This window comes from Rhynchophorus ferrugineus, unplaced genomic scaffold (assembly GCF_030347505.1).
Source record: "Rhynchophorus ferrugineus isolate W39M unplaced genomic scaffold, kcgeb_rfMv2 rfM6, whole genome shotgun sequence".
In the NCBI taxonomy this organism is placed as follows: domain Eukaryota; kingdom Metazoa; phylum Arthropoda; class Insecta; order Coleoptera; family Curculionidae; genus Rhynchophorus; species Rhynchophorus ferrugineus.
Window position 1 is genome coordinate 15,544,949 of NW_027472585.1, and position 20,583 is coordinate 15,565,531.

The following is a 20,583-nucleotide window of genomic DNA, read 5'->3' on the forward strand; positions in this document are numbered from 1 at the left end:
GTCGATACGCAGAGCAATAAATAATAAATATTAAAAAAAAACGACAAACAAACAGATATAAATAGGTTAGCGATATTTATTGACTGCTCATTGGTATTTATAAAATAATAATAATAACGCTGCGTACGAATAAATATTATTAAACTATATGTCTTGCAAAGTGCTGGTAAAGACAGGCTCGAAGATTAATATAGAAACATTCGGTTATTATTGAAATTTAATGCAAATCATTTGATTTAGCAAATTAATTTTCCTCGAGAGTTATTATGGAATTTCTGTATCAATATCGTGGCTAACGTATTTTCGCACTGCTAAACTGAGACACGATAAACGATACGTTATAAAAGTAGATTTGATATTGATATATTACCAGTTTCGAAAACCATAGGACACTTAATATAAAAGGCATATATTTAATATATTGTAGTTTTTCTCCAATAAAAAGCATATCAAAATCAACGTTCGCTATATATATATATATATATATATATATATATATATATATATATATATATATATATATGTATATATATATATATATATATATATATATATTAAAGTCTCCTTTTACCAACTATGGGTTTATCTGGATTGGGCCTAAAGTTTAACGAGGGCTCCGAACCACGGCCCTCAACATAAAGCCTACTGACTGGCGAGTGACCAACTTTATTTAGAAATCATCCCAGAAGACATCCGGTCTTACCCAGCCTGGTTACTGGCGTGACTGGGATCATTTCCTTGTCGGATTTTACACTTTTGCTTAGAACAATCACAAATTTTAAACAATCACAAACCTAAATTTACGACCGTGCCCCAGCAGGATTCGAACTCGCGGCTATCGCAACAGTAGGAGGACCGTCCCATCGCCTTTATCACCGCGCCACCAAGCCGGCTGTTATTGTTATTGTTATTAGTTACAGTTTTCAACAAAAAATAGTTTTGTCATCAGTTACTGCTGTTTTTTTACGTCCTAAAAACAAAACTATTTTACTTTAGAACGATTCTTATGATGCCGAATTTTTTGTGGTTGAGATTCGAATGTTCGATTTTATGTTAGCTATGCTTTCCTATGAGTCTTTTTCCATAATTGTTTGTTCTTAGTATGAGGATTAAGTTTAGCAGATTCCATTTCAGAATCTACTCAGGATTGTCTCTTGTTTTATTAATCTATCCATTCAATTCCGCTAAATAGAAATAACAGTCTGTAAAATTATCATTTCGTCCCTTCAAAATTACTTTTAGATAAATAGATGCAGTAGAGCTTTTGAACGTGGCACTGAAAATGTACAAATGTAAGGATATATCGTGCAATTACAAACAGCAATCATTACGTCTTATAACTAAAATCTTACATATGAGAACTATTGTCCTTACACGATCGGATTAATATCAAAAATCGTATTATGCAGTAATACTGATCACTATAATTATATATATATATATATATATATATATATATATATATATATTCCATATAAACATTGATTGACAAACAAAAATGATTTTTTCGTTTTATTCAAACAAGTCAAGTGTAACTATCTCTAAGACGCTACTAAAATAATATTTGATAATGTAAGCTACATTGAAACAGAAATCAGCTATGTTTCAACTGTTGTATAATTTTGATAAAACTATAATATAATTCTTACTCTATTTTCTATAATATATCATCAATAACCCTTCATATCATATAATCATATAATAATTCATAATATTTTATGGCAAAAAATAAATGAATTTCACTAAACTAGAATAATGTCTTATCCTTTTCGTCCATAATATTTAAAACAAACTGAAATGGTAGAAAAATATAGTTAATATAAGTCAATACTACCTTTTTTGTCTACATCTACTTTTTATATTATTTAGGTCTTATTTTTTTACCTCTAGACTTACATAACTTTTTATTTATCAAATTAAACTTATTACGTTGTCACTTCTAAAAAGGGACAATTTATTAAAAAAGTTTAGATAATGCTTCTTTGAAACTAAAAAAAATCGAATTTTTCATTATTTAAAATATGTCTATTGTAATGCTAATTTAAATACAAATACTGAAAAATATATTTCACCATACTATACTATCACTATTACATGTGTTAAAAAGTAATAATCTTTCGAAGTAACAATAAGTTTCAAGCCAAATCGCCTTGTAGTGCAAACTACATACTGTAAGTAAAATCATGCAATGAAGGATGGAAGGAGAAGAAAAATCAGTAAAAAGCAATTATCGCAGGCATTATATATATTTAGAAAACAGTGGTACTTTGTGATAATAAATGACCTTTTCAATGATACTGACTTAGAACATTGCCTCATAAGTCACTATTTTGCAATTAAATAACTTATTGTCTAAAGTTCTTTTATTTTTTGGCATATCCTACAAAAATAACCATCTGAAACACAATGCTTTTTGTAGGAGGGGTTTACTGATATCTTTCTAATGTTCTAATATTATTTTACGTAATTCTTTGGAAACTGGCTTTCTTAATGTTTACATATAATATAAATTATTACATACATAAATTTTTACATGTTGTAAAAATTATAACGCCAAATATACGTTATATATTAATATAACACTTTTAGCCAATATCGTTTATCATTATCCAGTAGCTGATATCTACTGTTAAAACAAGTTTCTACTGTATTATTATTAGAATGTCAAAATTTGATCTTGTAACTTTGACACAAAAAAAACAGAAGTAAACACACTAATAAAACTTGTTTTATGTGAAATCCCAGTAAAATAATAATTTGTGTCCCATAAAATAATGGTAATATCATTATTTGATGTATATTTATTTCAAGAACTAACTCATTCTACAGTATCCCAAATACATCTCCATAATCAATTCAAAAGAATGCAGACAAAAAGTTCAGTGAATATTTTTCCAATTGAACTGCAGCGAACAATACCAAACATATTAGTTGATCCACAAGTGTGATTGTTAGTGTTTTAAAAATAATGACTCTCGATTTAAACGACGAAGAAACATGCCTCGACACTTTCCTGGCCCAAATTATCAAAAAACAAAAGAACGTTGGAAGGAAAACTCGAAGGGGCCTCAAGGAAAAATTTGAAAGATTAATTTCAGAAAAATACATATCGGATTGCGATTTGTCCACCAATGAAAACGATGATGAAGGTATGTAATAATAATTTAGTACCTAACATATTTTGCATCGAGTATCAATAACAATAGTGATACCGTGAAATTCTGTTGCTTTTTTCACTCTCATACACTGACGGTAAAGCGATACTTTTGTTTCTCGAAAAACGATACTTCGGTTGTATCGAATGTTATGAGAAATGTTTTAAGGTGTCCTTTGGCTATTGATGAATGATTGTAGGTACTGACCAGAAAGGGTTCAAATACTGACGCCCAAGTGCATAAATTTATTTTATACTGGTCTTGGTCTTGATGAATACATAAAGGAATCAAATTAACATTTCTAATATGCAATAGAGCAATAACAAATAACAGACTTAATTAAAATATAGGGCAAAAAAATCAATTTTATTTTCAACTACAATTAAGCTATGATATGTGTTTATTAATACTTTGATTATAGTTACTGGGATCTATTAAGAAACTCAAATAATACTTTAAAAAAGGCGGTTAAAGAATGTAATAATGCTTATCTAAAGAAGTTTTTAACATATATTAAAACAGTTTTGATACTTTGTAGGAAGATTAAACAACACTATAGAGAAAAAAGGGTTAACTTCTAAATATTTCGGGATTAAACTAAATTTAAGGTTTCCGTCTAGCTATTACTCATAAAAATACACAATTTATTATATAATAAAAACAATGATTAAGAGCACCACGTGATTCGGAGACATGGACACCTTTTGGAGACATCAAGAAAATTGGGCTTTTTTGCATATTGAAAACTAGCAATCAATTTAGAGATGTTATTCATAGTTTAACAATTTGATACTTTAAATTATATTCTAAAGGAAAGTATAAATTTAAATTAAGTATACTCTCAACTCTCAAATGTTAATAAATAACAATTAACTTTATAAATGTTATTATTTCTTTAATAATTAAGTAGTAATTGATGTCGGCCAAAAAGCTAAAAGTTTATAGAAGAACTACTTTAAAGACTAAGCAAACGAACATATATTAAAAATACAAAAATGGAATAAAAAATAATAATAATTATATAAATATAGTATAACTAATAATAATATAAGTTAACAAATAGTTCTTTTATATATACACTTGACAAACACATTGATGCTAAAAATCAAAGGCTGCCTTTTATATTTCGTGAATATTAAAATATCAATATACATCACGAAAACAGTAATACTCAGGGAAAATTAAGGACTAAAATAGTATTTACGTGAACAGGATAGTTTATGTTAATGAACTAAATTTTAATATTACTTTTAGTAGACATATTATTATAACGACATTTTTTTTAAATCAAAGACAATTAATTTAAATAAGATGTCAAAAATTCTCATTACTTATGTCCCTTGTTGGCAGCACCGTCAGCTCTACATCTAACATTTTGTTGTTTGATTGTTTCGGCTCCCCTCTGGCCGCTCGCACCCCCCGCCTAAACCATACACATATTAAAAATAATTGGAGCAATCTTTTAGTTGATGACGGGAATCAGAAAACCCGAGGATCAATTTTAGTACGGCTTTGACATTTTCCCAAAAGGGCACGAGACCATAAATTATCAAAGGAAGGACCAGCAGAGCATGAAGAGATGTTCTATTTTGGGGCCTGTCGGTGCGCGCGAGGGGCAGCGTGCGGGGAGGTGAGGCACCCCGACCTCCCTGCTCGCCGACCCCCCTACCCGCCCCACCGCGACCTCACCGGCTCTATCTATCTCTCTTTTTTTTCGAATTATGACGATGAAATTAATCTCCGCGTTATAAAGCTGGTAGTTTGTTGTTGTTTCTGTTTAGTCAATTGAACAGGGGTAATAATGGATGACCCCAGCGTCGTTGCTGGCTGTATGATGGATGTTCGGTAGCGTTGAATTTGAGGAATAATATTTACGTAACTCGGTTTTTATTAATTAATATGTTTTTACTTATAGCTGCGGTTATAGTTATCATATAATTCGTAATGATAGCATTTTTTTTAAAGTGTAACCATATCAAGAGATTTCACTTCATTCTACTATTGTTTCTTCAATTTTCTCCACCCTCAGATAGTATCAGATCCTTGTATACCTATCTTGAATTTTTATTTCTCTAATAACATGTTTGTACTCTTTCAGCTGTGTTTCCACTTCTCGCATAATATTTTAAATGATGTTTATATCTAAATCAGATCAAAGTGAGTTTGAACGCGATCTACCAATCAACAATTGCAAAAATATTTATATTAAACTGGCTACACCAAAAGAAGTCTCTATAGTTATACAAATTGATATTCAGCCAAAGGAAGCGTCAGGCTATGACTTAGTAACCAGACAAGTGCTGAAAAATCTACCGATAAACAAAAAACTCCTGGCGTGTGGGAGTTTGGAAAATGGCTGAAAAAATTTTGATTCAGAATCAAGATCTGAAAAAAAAACTAATTAAGCAATATATTACCAATTTAACTGCTACCAGTAATATCCAAAATATGTAAAAATCTCCTGCAAAGCAGCGTAAGCCTTCGATAAAACCTAGCACAAGGGACTAATAACAAGAATAAATCAGTGCATATTGAATTCACCTACGATCAAACGGTTTATATAGCTATAAATATGAATAATACTATTATCCCATACAGTAACAATGATAAGTATCTTTCGTATGTAAAAAAAGGAAAAGAACTCGAATTAAAACTTTACAAAAATGTGTTGGTTTTCTGGATATATTAAGTTAATTCTCTAAAATCAGATAATAAAATCTATATGGACCTACGCAATGTTGTGCGAGAAGTAATATTAACCTAATAGAACTATATCAGAATAAAGTCATGAGAAGTAACTTCAATGCACCCAGCTATAGGAATAATTAGTTACACTGAGACAGAATTCAAACAGCCATAAAAGAAATTAAGAGACTGGCAACGAGAATAAGGACATACTTCAATCCCATAGTAACATCGAAGTGCTAAAACTCCTTGGACTATACTCAACTAGGACGTAGATTTATGGGAATGAAACTGTATGATCTTTTGTAGTGAACTATTATTCTAGATTTCCCATATATGTCCTATAACCAGATCGGATAGTGTTAAATTATTTAGACAACGCACTTCACTATTACGTCGCACATATAGCTGATTAAGCCCTTTGGCAACACTAACACCCTTTTGAAGAACACAAACATCTTTAATTACACTCGTCATAGATTCTAGAGGGATATCGCGTTATATCAATTCATTGCAGATATAATACGGAGCATCGAGCATGGTACGCAACATGGCTATATCACCAAATCGATTAAAGTATTGATTCGTATAGCAATATTTTGATATGTAATGATAACTTGGATTTTGATATAATTTAAGTCCAATTTTTTTTTCATTTAACAAGTTTATGCTTCTTTTCGGTTAAGCGTCAGTCCAGATCCACAACAAGATTTTTAACGTCCTAGACTTGGCGAAGTTAACAATTGTTGATATCCTCCCGTCATGTTACCACAGTAGTGGTTTTATGATCGGTAGATCGGCTGCATATAGATCAGTATTGGGCCCAGTAAATCACCTTGCAGAACTCCTGAATATATTGGGTGTAATTCAGTGAGTTCATCGTCTTGTTTTATAGTAAATTTTCTATCGGTGAGAAAATATTTTAGTGACTGAAAATATGGATTAAGGGAAAGTTCTTTTAATTTAACCTGTAACCCTAAATGCCATACTTTTAAAATCCTGAGATAACGTTTAAGTAAAAAGTCCCCGGTCTGTCACATAGATGGCGCTACTAGAATTAAATTCATATGTTTTTTAGTTAACCCTAACCCGCAAATGATGCGTGTATAATTTTGACAGCTGTCGGATTATTTGTTTGTGAATTATAACATTTTGAGTGAAGCAAATTTTGTTGTTGTGAAAGAAATGGCTAAAAAGAAATTTTGCGTGTTGATAAAATATTGCTTTTTGAAGGGAAAAAAACTGTTAAAACAAAAACTTGTTTTGATGCCGAGTTTCCAGAGACTGTCCCAGGAAAATCAATCATCAAGGATTGGTATGTTAAGTTTAGACGTGGTGAAATGAGCACCGAAGACGGTGAACGCAGTGGACGCCCAAAAGATGTTGTTAGAGACGAAAACATTTAAAAAATCGACAAAATGGTTTTGAATAACCATAAATTGAAATTGAATAAAATAGCAGAAACTCTAAAGATATCAACTCAACGTCTACATCATATCATTCACGAATATTTGGGTATGAGGAAGCTCTGTGCAAAGTGGGTGTCGCGCGAGTTCATTTTTGACCAAAAACAACGACGAGTTGATGATTCGGAGCAGTGTTTGAAGATGACCAAGAATAGTAAACCCGAGCTTTTGCGTCGATATGTGACAATGGGTGAAATATGGCTCATTTCACTCCAAAGTCCAATCGACAGTCATCCGAGTGGACTGCACACGATGAACCCTCTCCAAAGCGTGGGAAAACACAACAGTCGGCTGGCAAGGTTATGGGATCTGTATTTTGGGATGTGCATGGAATAATTTTCATTAACTACCTTGGAAAAGGAAGGACCATCAACAGCTATTAGTACATAGCGTTGTTGGACCGTTTGATGGACGAAATCGAAAAGAAAAAGAAAGTGTTGCTTCACCTAGACAATGCACCGTGTCACAAGTCAATGGAAACGATGGCAAAAATCCATGAATTGGGCTTCCAATTGCTTCCTCATCCATCGTATTTTTCAGCGACTCTTTCCTGTTCTCAGATCTCAAAAGAATGCTCGCTGGTGAGAAAATTTCAATTTCGACAAATCGTACTACAAAAATAGTATCGAGCAATTGGAGGGTCACTAATCAGTGTATCACCCTTGAAAGGAATTATGTTGAATAAAAAAAGCTAATTTTGCCAAAAAAATGTGTTTTACTATGGTAGGGCGGGGACTTTTCAATTGACCTGTTAACTATGCTCAGGAATAAATCCGCACAAAATATTTTGGCATTTAAGTCCTCATTTATTTTGATTACAAGTCTATATGTTTGCTCCGTATTATTACGTAACCGCAATTGATATTCCGGAATAATATTTTGATACTATAAAATACTCAACATATTCTATTAATTAACATAAAAAATTAACCACAAGAATTGAAACTTTTTCCTATTTTTGGTTCCTGAATATCAAATCAAGTAAGTTATTTAACAAATTAGCCCCTGGGAGATAATCCTGCCATCGATACGCAGGAGACCGAGTCGAAACCTTCGTTCCGCGTATCGACGCCCGAAACATATCACAATTACAATTATCCGACGCCAGAAATAAAAGAAACGCACACGAAACACGAAGGAAGAAAAAGAAATCCGAACCACTATGGGAACGAAGCCCTTCATCCATGAATGAGTAGGCTCTGATAGATTCGGTTTTCAGGAATTTCCATTCATGCGGTGTCGTGGCACACACAGTCGAGGCGGCGTAGCCGAGCTGGTGTGGACCGGTGCATGTACCCATGAATGGTTATTGATGGACGTTCTCTCTTCTTTTTTTTTGGTTAGTTGGTGTCAAACGATGTGGAGTGATGTTTAAACGGTTCGGTGATTTGGTCGGTTTGGCACCGTGTCACGTGGAAAGTTGTATCGGTAAAGATGTATTAATTATATTTTATTAAAAAACATTTTTTAGTGACAGTGAATTAATTTTCAAGGATTTTTGATAAATTCATTATTTCTTTTGTATACTATTATTTATCGCAATATTGCCATTGCTTTTCTTTATCAGTTTAAGGATCATTTTGCGAATATGATGATGATATGAAATATTTAACTAATTGCATGTAGTTTTCTAGAAATTTCTTTCACAGAGCTGAGCATTATTCGCAATCATGTCGAAGCCAAAATATTAGGTGTAATTTGTAGTATAACAAAAATCAAACAAAATTTTTTGCACCAGATATTTACTGATGATTCAAAAATACACAAAAAGAAAATCATATAAAAATGTTTTAATTCAAGTTAGTATGGTAAATTGGGGAGCTCTGATTCAATGACAAGTGTTCCATTCTTAATTAATAAACGTGCTTCATCATTGGTAGTTCATATCCTGAAGATATTAGAAAAATTCAGACAGTCGAAATAAATATTTTCTACCTATTTTTTATCTTTTCATATTAAAAAAAATCTGTTTTAAATTTATTGTGGACGTATAGAGAAGGTTTACGCTAAATTTCAAGTAAATCTGCTTAATAGACTTTGATATTAACATGTCATTCTTTTTTTTTTATTGTTTAAGATGTTGGACAAACTTTTAGGCCGTCTGCTAACATTGTACCTACCTTGAAATATTCCTATGTTATTTATATTGAACAAGCAGTTATATCAATCTTTGATGACTATCAGAATTCATATGATAGCTCAATTCGTGTATTGTTACGGCTCCTACGAGCTTCTGGGCCAGTTGTTATTTCCATGAGGCTCATCATTTTTAAATCGTTGTAAAACATTCGTCGAAAATGCAAACTACTAAAAATTTACGATTTCAATAGAGCGAATTCGGACATTTATTTTCCTCAGAGAAAAAAATATTTTCATATTAATTAATTTATTAATTCAACACTTCATCACATAATGGAGAAACTTTACATACTTTTATCTAAATATATTTCCAGATATAATTAAAATTATAAAAAATCCTTTTAGAGTACTTTTTTACATTCTTAAAGGTTTTAAACGTTTAACATAACCTACCATTTATAATAATGATTATTTTCAAAATTTTATATCCAAATTCTCAGCAAAAATGCATTAATTTCAATCATTATTCTCAATTTTTAAAACGTTCACTGATTTCTTGAGTTGTCGAAATCACCCATAACATAACATAACAATACTTTCAACTGAAGTTTGAAGTAAATGGATTTTATCTGGAAAACTTTGTCAATTTTAGTCAATTGAATCAAGTTTGCTGTGATTGATGATCCATGTTTGAGACTATCTATGATTTGTTTAATTAATATTATTTTTGTATGTGTACTTCTATGTATTTCTTAGCGAGAAATGACGTTATTGTTTTGCAACAAAAAAGTACAATCAAAAACATCTCTCTGTATATGGAACTCTTTAAACCTAATTTCGCCGATTTGCTTCTCTTGATTTAAATCAAGAAATTTAAATTAAGAAAGATATTGCAGATAACAGAGATATTTAAATACAACATTTTATTTTTCTCCATTTATTGTTCCGTAAGTTGTCTTTTTACATTTCTTACAAACGGTCAAACCAAGTTGATTCTCTTGTCTTCCCTGAAATAAATCTTTGTCCATTTTCTGTTTGCTTTATCGTTTTTCCAATCAATTATTTCATTCCCATGACGTTGGTTTCTAATACTGCTATCTCTATTTTATAAAATACTCTTCAGAGTGATTTGAGATAAACAAATGGGAAAATATGAAAATAACTTGACGGTCTTGTCCTATTTTTATTCTCAAATTCGAAATAATTCTTTATTTTTCCTTTTTCGACTGAAAATGTGACTGTCTTTGTTCGTTATAAATGGGATTATCTAATGTTTAAGTATGTTGATGATATATACTTCAGGGACTTGTCTTGATTGCGTTATGAATGAAACCGTAAGAACCACAATGTTGAATGAGAATCGCCCGTAGTGGTCTCCGAACATCCACCTGATACCCACGAACGTTTATAAATTCATCCTTACCCGTAAATATCACGTTACCAAGACCGCCGCTTCACCACAAATCTAACGAGCTGGAGAGAAAATTCGCCAAACATCAGCGTCAAAATGCATTAAACATTCGAACGGGCGGGCTTTCGGATTACCGCGCATACATTAGCTAAGTGATGGAGGATTTCGCTTTGATCCTTACAAAGGACGAAATTATCCTGTGCGAGCTCCACTTTGCGTTCCACTTTGTTCTCGGCGCTTCCTCCGGCTTCGCTCTCTAGGTGTATATGTAGATCGGTACGTAAAGGTAAATGCACGTATGTATATTTAAAAATGCAATTGTGACAACTGTGGCCAATATGATTTTTCTCCTCATGAATAATAAACCATCATCTTTGTTTTTTTTCTTTCATTTTTTGTTTGAGATCGGCAGGGTTTCTTCTGGTAACCTTTAATTTTAATTATATTAGTGGAGATATAATTTTAAATTTTATTGCTTTTATTCGTTATTATTACATCTTACTTTAAGTACACTTAATACCATATATGGTTTTGTCGTATTTACATCAATACAAAAGAGAGACGAGTGGAGATATATATTTCAGTATGTATTTCCGAAATTAAAATGAAATTAGACTACTTAGGTAAAAACAAATTTATGTTGCCATCTTGGTTTGAGCAGCGGTAAGAGCGAAAGGACGCTGCCGTCTTTCTGTTTGATAGTCGTGGATTCAAATCCATGGCCGTAAATTTATGTTTGTGATTGTTCTTAGAAAAGAGTGCAAAGTCCGACAACGAATATGAACCCAGTCACGCCAGTAACCAAGCTGTATAAGACCGGATGTCTTCTGGAATGTTCTCCAAGTTGGTCACTCGCTAATGGATAAACTTAGTGCCAAGGTCCATGGTTCAGAATCCACGTTAAACAATAGGTTCAGTCCGGATTATCCCTAGATGGTACAAAGGAAGCCCTAAAATATATACACACAAAATAAGTGCGTGATGTTTGGTTCGCTTCAATCTTCTGATTCCCTGCGTGTTGTTCAGTAGCTATATTGCTTCCGCGTTACTGTGATTTATTAACCTTATTTCGTTTTTTAAATAAAAATTTTTTAATAACTTTGTAGATTAATTTTATTTTAAGATCATCGTGCAGCCCTTTGTTGATTACGTAGATGCAAGAATTGATAATCAATAGGCTGATAAACCAAATTCTTTGATTTTAGTTCCAGTTGGTAGTATCTTCCAAATAACCAGCATATTTCTTTTATTTTGAGTCTGATACGTATTTCTTTTGCAAAACCTTATATTAATTTTAATTATGCAGAGAAAATATTTTGCTTTAAACTATTTCATAAAAATATTCCTTATTATAATAACATTCATTAACATGTTTTTTATGCATAGAAGATATTTAAATCTTATCTTTTAAAAATCTTAACCGATAAATGGAATAACCAAGTATTTATTTCATATTGTATCTAAATTCTGTTTTAAAAAACTTTCCTTGATAATATTCGTCAGCTTTAACTGTGAGTTTTTTGTTCAACTTGTTTAATTCTCCATATACATGAGTTTTTACTAACTTTTGTAATATTTCTCTTCAATTGGAAGTATCTAGATATTTGAAAAATCATCTTCTTCCAATTTAAGATCTTATTTTAATGTATTAGATATTGACTTCCTAAAAATATTTTTAGTTATTTTGGCATTTGCTTAATTTCTTCCCTTATTTGTATGTTTTGTTATACAGAGGAAATATTTGTACTTTAATAGAATATGTACTAACAATTTGTAAATCCCAAGGCTCCTTCTTCCTAGTATTTTTCGATTATGTTTGAAAAGCCCCTTTAGACAACCACAGTTTATCTGACTGAACCTGCTGCTTTAAGTGGGCCTCGACATTAAACCTACCGAGTCACCAGTTATCAGTTTACATATTGTTGCAAAAGATACCTTACTCAATCTAGTCTGCGACGCGAATAGGACGGTTATTCCATTTTTATTTTCTGGGATTTTACACTGTTAGCTATAAATATTTACAAATATAATCACAGACATAGAGTGTATCAATGACCTTCAAGATTCTAACCCGCGACTATCGCAGTAATAGAATACTTTCTTTTGCAACTTGTAAGATCCACCTTCCATATTTTTAATAACATTTTGTGTAGCTCAAAATGAACGAATGAAATATATTTTTAAAGCATAATATTAGAGGAATATATTAAGTAGTTTAAATGTATACTGAAATACGCCAAGAGTACATATATGTATGAATTCGGATGAAACAGGGCCGAAGAAATCGAGACAAGTCGTTCATCGACACGCGGAACAAACCTAGCCGAAAGAATTGCCGATCACGACGACAGACCCACGCGGCATCCTCCCGTACCTTCGGCCTAACCTAATCTGAGCGTCCATTCTCTATTTTCGACACGTGGGGTTCTAACGACGCCTCCGAGAGGGTGCGCCTAAATGCCGTCGAGTCCACCCCCCTGACTCCATTGGCGCGTGACGCGCAAGCGTCCCGACGTCCTCGACCACTACCAGACGAGCGGCACACTCGATTTTTCGGTCTATTACGCGATTCCCGAACGAAACTCAATCGTCTATCGACAAATCATACCGTTTACGATCGCTTTCTCTGGAAGAAAAATTGATAATTATTATAAAACATATTATCCTAAAAATACCGACGTAATTGCGCCATTAATCATAGTTAATTAAAATTACTGTGTCATGTTTAATATTATCGACAAATTAATATTAATAATTAATAAACAACAAGGAAACCTGACTTAATTATAACCAGAAGCTACAATCGTTATATGAAACTTAAATTTACGATAATTATCAACGTAAAATTATATTTTGTAATATTGTTTGTTACATAAAAATGTTTAATAAATAACTGTGACGATTACTCTAAAATTAATACCTAAAATCACATTTAAATATTAATCAAACTCACATCCAATCTAGACAAGGACACAAATTAAAAGGACTAACTTTGAAATGAACAGCTAAATTACCTAGATTATTTGTTAATTTCAGGCTTTAATTATAAACAGTATAAGCAGAATTGTCTAATATTATATTCACTTCAAATCACCATCACTAACGTATACTATTAACATAAGTAATAATTTTGATTCCTAAAGCGAACTATGTTGTTTATATTATTAATATAGTCGATTTAAAATAAATTTCCAGCATAAATAAGAATGAGAAATATCTGTTAGCAATTTTCAGAGACATCTTCGGGAAAAAAACGTTAATTCCTTATTAAAAATGCGTTTAAACTGATAAGGGAAATAAAGCATTTCCAATTATTAAATTTGCATATATTGAGAGCCGATAATACCGTCGGAAAAATCACCCCCCGAGTCCCCACCCTCCGGCGACGAAGCGAGACGGGACTATACGATCCTCTCGCTCCATCGCCGAAAGGCCCAACTCTGAAACTGAAAATCTCCATGGCATCTACACAAAGTTAACTCTGTAACCGCTGTGACATTCCCTGTATACGGCGCCAGGCTTTTGGCTCCACCCATGCCATGAAATGCTGTGGCTTAGCCGTTGTTCCGAGCGCTAGTCCCTACGATACGCGTTAGGACATCAATCCGCGAAAATTCAACCGTTTAGGGTTTGGATACTGCGTCCAGCGTCGATACCGCATCACGTGGACCTTACGGAATGAACATCATCGGCGATAGTGTACGGCGTTGAGGCTAAAATGAATCCGAATCGGGACTCGCGTCTTATCCTGCAGAAATAACAATGTTGGACGTCCTCAACCGTCGGTCACGGTAATCAGGCATCGGTTCGAGTGCGCGACATGAAGACCAAGTGAGGTTACGGCCTTTTGTGCGAGTTACTAGTGCAGGACGCTGATTTTATGTCCAAACTGGATTCGACGGCACTGGCAGCGGGTCTCCTTCTTCGATCTGGTGGAGTGAACGCCATGGATCTTACCACGGCTTATCGCTATAATCAAAACATGATGGAATATTATACCTGTAAGCACATTACAATTAATGAGACGTATCTTTAACACCTAGTATTGTCGAAAGTATCTCAATATATCAAGCAATGAAACAAAAAATAAGGATATATTCATTTATAATTGGTATTTTCCGTATTTAATTTTATTATTTTCCGTATTTTAAATTAATATAAGTAATTCTAATTTAGTAATTCCGTAAGTAATTTTTAATTTGACGATTTGATTATCAACAATCATATAAAATGGTCATAAAATCTAAAGCTTATACCAAAGTAATCAAATAATAACAACATCAATAGAGATAGTGATTTCTATTATTGCTCTTTTATATGTGATGATTCATGAGAAACAGTCAATTATTATTGTGGAGAATCTAATAATTTATTTAAAAAACTGATGTGAAAATCAACAGTAAATGGTAGAAAATTATTTATGAAAGCATATTTCAAATATGTTAAATTTTAAGGGTCTTTATAGTGATTTATCATCATAATTTTATATTTTAATTTTTATTTATATGTCCTTGGTCTTCCAGGACTTCTGTTTTATTTTAAACACGCTGAATTAAATTATGTACATACATTCATTGATATTTCGATTTTTAAAATTAAATTTTAAAATGTATTATTGCTCTTTTATGTGATACAATTCATGATAAACAGCCAATAATCAATTTGGAGAAAATAATAATTTATTAATAAATTAATAATAAAAAATTAATGTGAAAATCAACAAAAACTAGTCGAAAATTATTTATGAAAGCATCGTTTAAATATGTCAAGGGTCTTCAGAGTGATTTTAGGCAGCTATCATCATGATTTTGTATGAGTAACATGATTTTTTATTTCACAGATGAGGTAAACTAATAACGTAACAGTACTGGAGTAATATAAACTCAAAGAATTGATTTAATATTTCCGATATTTTACTAAATATTTATTGGTGTTTTAATCAATTTGATGTTTACCTTTTTTGATGTTTTTCCCGGCCATAGAGGACATATATGGCCCAGGAAAAACTTCCAATAAACAACATGTCTCAGCCCAAATAAAAATAAATAAATCCTAAAATCTTAATCACCATATTGCTTATTTATTTGTAATTATTACATTTAATTCCATTTTAACGATGAAATTCTAATGAACGATAAACGTTCTTCATTAACACCGCTTGTATTTGTAATTCTGCACGTATTTTTAATTACTATTTTCATCCCTCATATCCACAAATTGATACTGTTTCAATTTATCCCCACTGGATATAGAGACAGACGGGGTGTTCGGTGATGGTCCTTCGAGACTGCGTTTTCAATATTGTTTAACATAATCTGATATGATGAGCCTGATACGAATCACAACATGTGCGTTAAGTGTTTTATTAGGGTGGGTGTGCTGGGCTGATAACGTCGCAATCGGGGGTTGATATGTCACCCCCTTCGCAGTGCGGTATTTCAGATTCTTATCTTTGTTTGAATCGGTGTCGAGTGAATGCTTTAAGATAATATGGTCGTATGGTGCGGCATCTATGTAAAACAGGCCACTTGATGCTCTATTATCGTGATCATCGATCAACGCAGGCTGATGCTCTTAGTTTATTCTTTGATATTTAAGATTATTATCACGATTTCTTTGGTAATCTTTTTGGATTGATGATTTTCAGTAGTTTATTAGTGACATTGTAATGTAGGCTTGTACTGTTTCTGTCTTGTTTATTTTCCCGATGACCGTTCGGATTTTGCCAATAAAATGTAAAAAAAATATTTGTCTGTGATGATTTTCACGTATTTTTCGTAATTACCTGGTGATTTTTCACATTTTTCTAACAGAATTTGGATAGCATATACTACATATACCTTTTATAAATGTTTCTTTACATTTACAATTTATAATAATATGTCTAAGATTAATTATCAACAATAGTTGAAATATTTCATAAAAATTATATTAAGATTTATACTAGTCTAGTAGCTGTATTTCCTCTACGTTGCTGTGATTTAGTAACGTTATTGGTATGTTTTAAGTCAAAATCCTCGATAAATTTGTAAATCCATTTGTAATCTTGTGTAGTAAAATCAATAGATGAATATAATAAGAAAGAAAACCGACGCAGTGCGTTATCTATAAATTTAAAAAAATTAAAATTCCCTCAGAAAAAATCAACTAACCTAAACCACCATAAGGAAGATTAAACATGAACCAAGTTGAATCCGAATTAATTAGAACCAGAATAGTTTGAAGTACGCCTCGGCATGTACGTAATAATATAGACGTTTTACCAGGTGTGAAATAATTAGCTCTCGTTCGGTATGAACTCAAGTGCAATTGCGAGCAGTAATATGTGCATAAAATTATATTCTGCAGATATGTATTAGATTAAAATGAGTTTTGTTGTGGCGCGAAAGGTGCCAATTTCAGTTTTCTTTAAACGCGCTCGATACACATACCGAACTAATTTAATTTTCCTTGTACGACTTTGTATTTATGAACGATCCAAGTCAAGATATCAATCAAATGTTACGTAGAACGATTTATACAGGTAGTGTTTAAATAGTGTTGGTTCTTCGAAGGTTTATTTACTTCAGATACACTAAAGAAAAATAGTTATGTGAATACAAGATATAATTTAAGTCAATGTTATCAACCAATAAACGTATATCTAGAAGGCTTAACACTAGAAGAGATCAATTGATTGATTGACGTAAAATCGTCCGATTTGGCTTTTTTATAACACTTTTGAGTCAATTTTTCAAATATATCCACTATCCTCTATTTGTAATTATCACTAATCAAGATCCCTTATATCATTCATTATACTCATATTCTTATAGATTTCGTATTGCATTTGTTCTTCTAGCATCACAATCTTAGTAGCTGTAGTTAATTTAATCGAAAAACTGACATCGAAGATATCAAACATAATTAATTATAGATCGCCCACCTTATTTGAACAATCAAAGATAAAGGGTTAGTGAACACTAAATTTGGAAATATATTGTCACTTCATCGTAAATATTAACGTCAAAGCAAGATGAAGTTCTCTATCCGACAAACATCATTTATCCCTACAATTAAGAGGATTATTAGCCAATACAAATAAACAAACATGAGTTTATCAATATAATGATGTATAAATAATATTTCACCATATATACAAACCATTTCTATTAAGCACCAAACACATACAACAATCTGAAATGTATTTGTCCATATAAAAGTCGTTTAAGCCAAACGAACGAGACAATATTTTAACTAAATTCGCTCTATTAATTGGGCGCATCCAAATAAAACAAATAATTTGCCTTTAATATGCGCTTCGGCCCGGAATTTAACGATTTTCCCGCTATATGCCGTAACATTTTCCATTATAAACAAATAATTTTAGATATAACAGTATGCTACATCGGAATTGACTAGAAAAATCGTTATAACATGATTTTAGTTTCATTATGAAACGGAGGTAAATAAGAGCGATATTTGTAATAATATCTACATGAGGTAATGAATGTTAGTTATATTGCGAAGATATATGTCAGTTTAATAGGAAAATGTACTTAGTCATATTTAAAATTGTTAACTATATATAACGATATAACTAATCTTAATCAATTAACATTAAAGTTTTATTATAGCTTACATATACTATTCATCGAACTATATTACCTGGTATACTACATTGTAGATGGGAACCTAATATAAAATAAATTGTGCTTTTATTTGAAATTGTATTTATTACTTACAATATACTAAATGTACTTCAAGCATGCAAGCAACTTCTTCTTGGTCCAATTATAAAGTAAAATGGATATTGGTAAGATATAACAAATTACTTTATTAAATTTAAATTAATATAATTGTTAGATTTATTAAAAATATAAGGAGGTGACAAATTTATATTAGATTCGTGCATGTATCCTGATCACTTTTTCAGATTATAAGGGTACAATATTGACAAAATTGTTATTATATATATTTTTAAAAATATTTTCCATCATTTTCTATAATTTTTTCCCATCTTTCTGGCGACATAATGGTACCGTATTGAAAGCATCGTATTAGTTGGGCAGCGTTTCGGAACCGTGTGTCAGCCAAGTTTACCTTCATCTGAACTAGTGGTAATCAGAAGACTTCCTATTCGAACCTCAACAATATATCCTCTACAACTCTTGCAACATACGGTCAAGGCATGCAAGAATGTGATCTCGCGTCTGTTACTGGCTGTTACTGTTACTGTTATTGTTGGTCCGTTTTAACGTCAGTAAACATCTGCAGTAATAGTTTCATTCGGTTTTAACAGAAAACACCTTGAAGATCCTACTATATGCACAGGCATGCCTCGTCATGAACATTTACACCTAAAATACAGAAAACTGTTCTATTTTTGCCTGGCAAGTCAACTAATTCGCATTATTAGCTATTTTCCGTTCTATTGGATCATTCCCATGGTTGCAGCTATTAAACTGTCATTAAAATTACTTCAGTTACACTAAAAGCATCACTCTTAAATCATTCAAACCAAAACCTGGTTGGTATATCGAGCAGCATTACCATAAGTATCTAAATGTGCTCCATAGATATCACAACCAGATATCTTTAAACCGAACAGTAAAGGTCAAGGTTTAAGGGTTCCATGATTATCATCTGTATATGCTGGGCAACTCAATAGTATTAAAGAGAAAACAGTTATTTTTGTATAGCAAAATGTCAAAACCATCAAATTTAATAATTATGTTAGGTTGTATAAAAGTTATTTCTGTTAACACGCAACACCTAACATCTTAATGAAGATCTAATCCTATTGACGTTATAAATAATACATTTAAATTCAAATATTGTTAGTAAGTTGAATTTAGTTGTAAATAAAGGAAAATGGTATCACAATGATATGCAAAAAATTCAAATACCTACTATTCAAAAAATATGACAGACTACTATGTCTTCTTCACACATACTTGATTATAAGAACCATGAAGAATAAGTTAATATAATAATTTCATTTGGGATTTTAAAATTACTTTTGTGAACTGCTACTTGTTTTAAAATTAAGATTTCTTCATTTTTCATCTTATCATAGTTTCTAAAACATGTTTTCAAATGGATAACAATTCCCCATGGTTTCCTTCAGTTTAATCTGCCAATTCCTCATCTATACACTTTTCGATATGACCATGCAAATTATTTGTCAACTATATCAAGATTACCGCCTCTAAATCATCGAATATGAATACGTAAATATTTTAGAACCTTTAAAAATAGCTCACAATAACGATATATATAATGGTTTAACTATTATGCCGCCGACAATAAGAGAAACGATAAATTTCCCAGCAATACAAATCTAATTCCACTAGGAAGTCGGTTTATCGCCCGAGTCCAAATGGAGATCGCCCGTCGGTCACGTGACCGGCCACGTGGCCTCTTAAAAAAGATCATCTTTTCAGCGATGTTGCGGTATATAAGTTATCGGGGGTGGCCCACGCCGCCCTAGGGGGTCCTAAAAAAATTCCCCCTACCACAGCAGAGGAAAAACAGCGACAGTCTCGCGACAAACCGCGGCAAATTCGACCGCTAGGCGCACAAGTTTATGGTTTGCGTCAGTTCAATTAGACAATAGTTTCAATTAGTCACTGCGGAAATCGTTAGCGATCTGGGATCAGCCATCTTTAAAATGAAATTTCGTTTTGAACAATCAGGTATAGCTGAAACGTAATTATATCGCAATTGACTTGATAATGGCATTTTTATGGTTTTTATATAGGGTTCGTGTCCATGTGTGTCGTCATGTAAGGAATTTATTTTACTG

The 20,583-nt window shown here is 32.0% G+C and overlaps 1 protein-coding gene across 12 annotated transcripts in view; it reads left to right on the forward strand.

Annotated features, from left to right (window-relative positions):
• Positions 1 to 20,583, forward strand: part of sv (paired box protein shaven) — a 248,464-nt gene that overhangs the window by 151,075 nt on the left and 76,806 nt on the right. For 8 of the 12 annotated variants that reach the window (XM_076407155.1, XM_076407156.1, XM_076407163.1 and 5 more), the window contains exon 1: positions 2,927 to 3,149. The exons of 2 other annotated variants lie outside the window; for them this stretch is intronic. In XM_076407155.1, the coding sequence (XP_076263270.1) occupies positions 2,969 to 3,149 (181 nt within the window). In that variant the 5' untranslated portion in view covers positions 2,927 to 2,968. Of the gene's footprint in view, positions 1 to 2,926; positions 3,150 to 14,386; positions 14,798 to 20,583 lie in introns of those variants that run through there. 2 more of the 12 variants (XM_076407161.1, XM_076407162.1) reach the window with 1 other exon arrangement.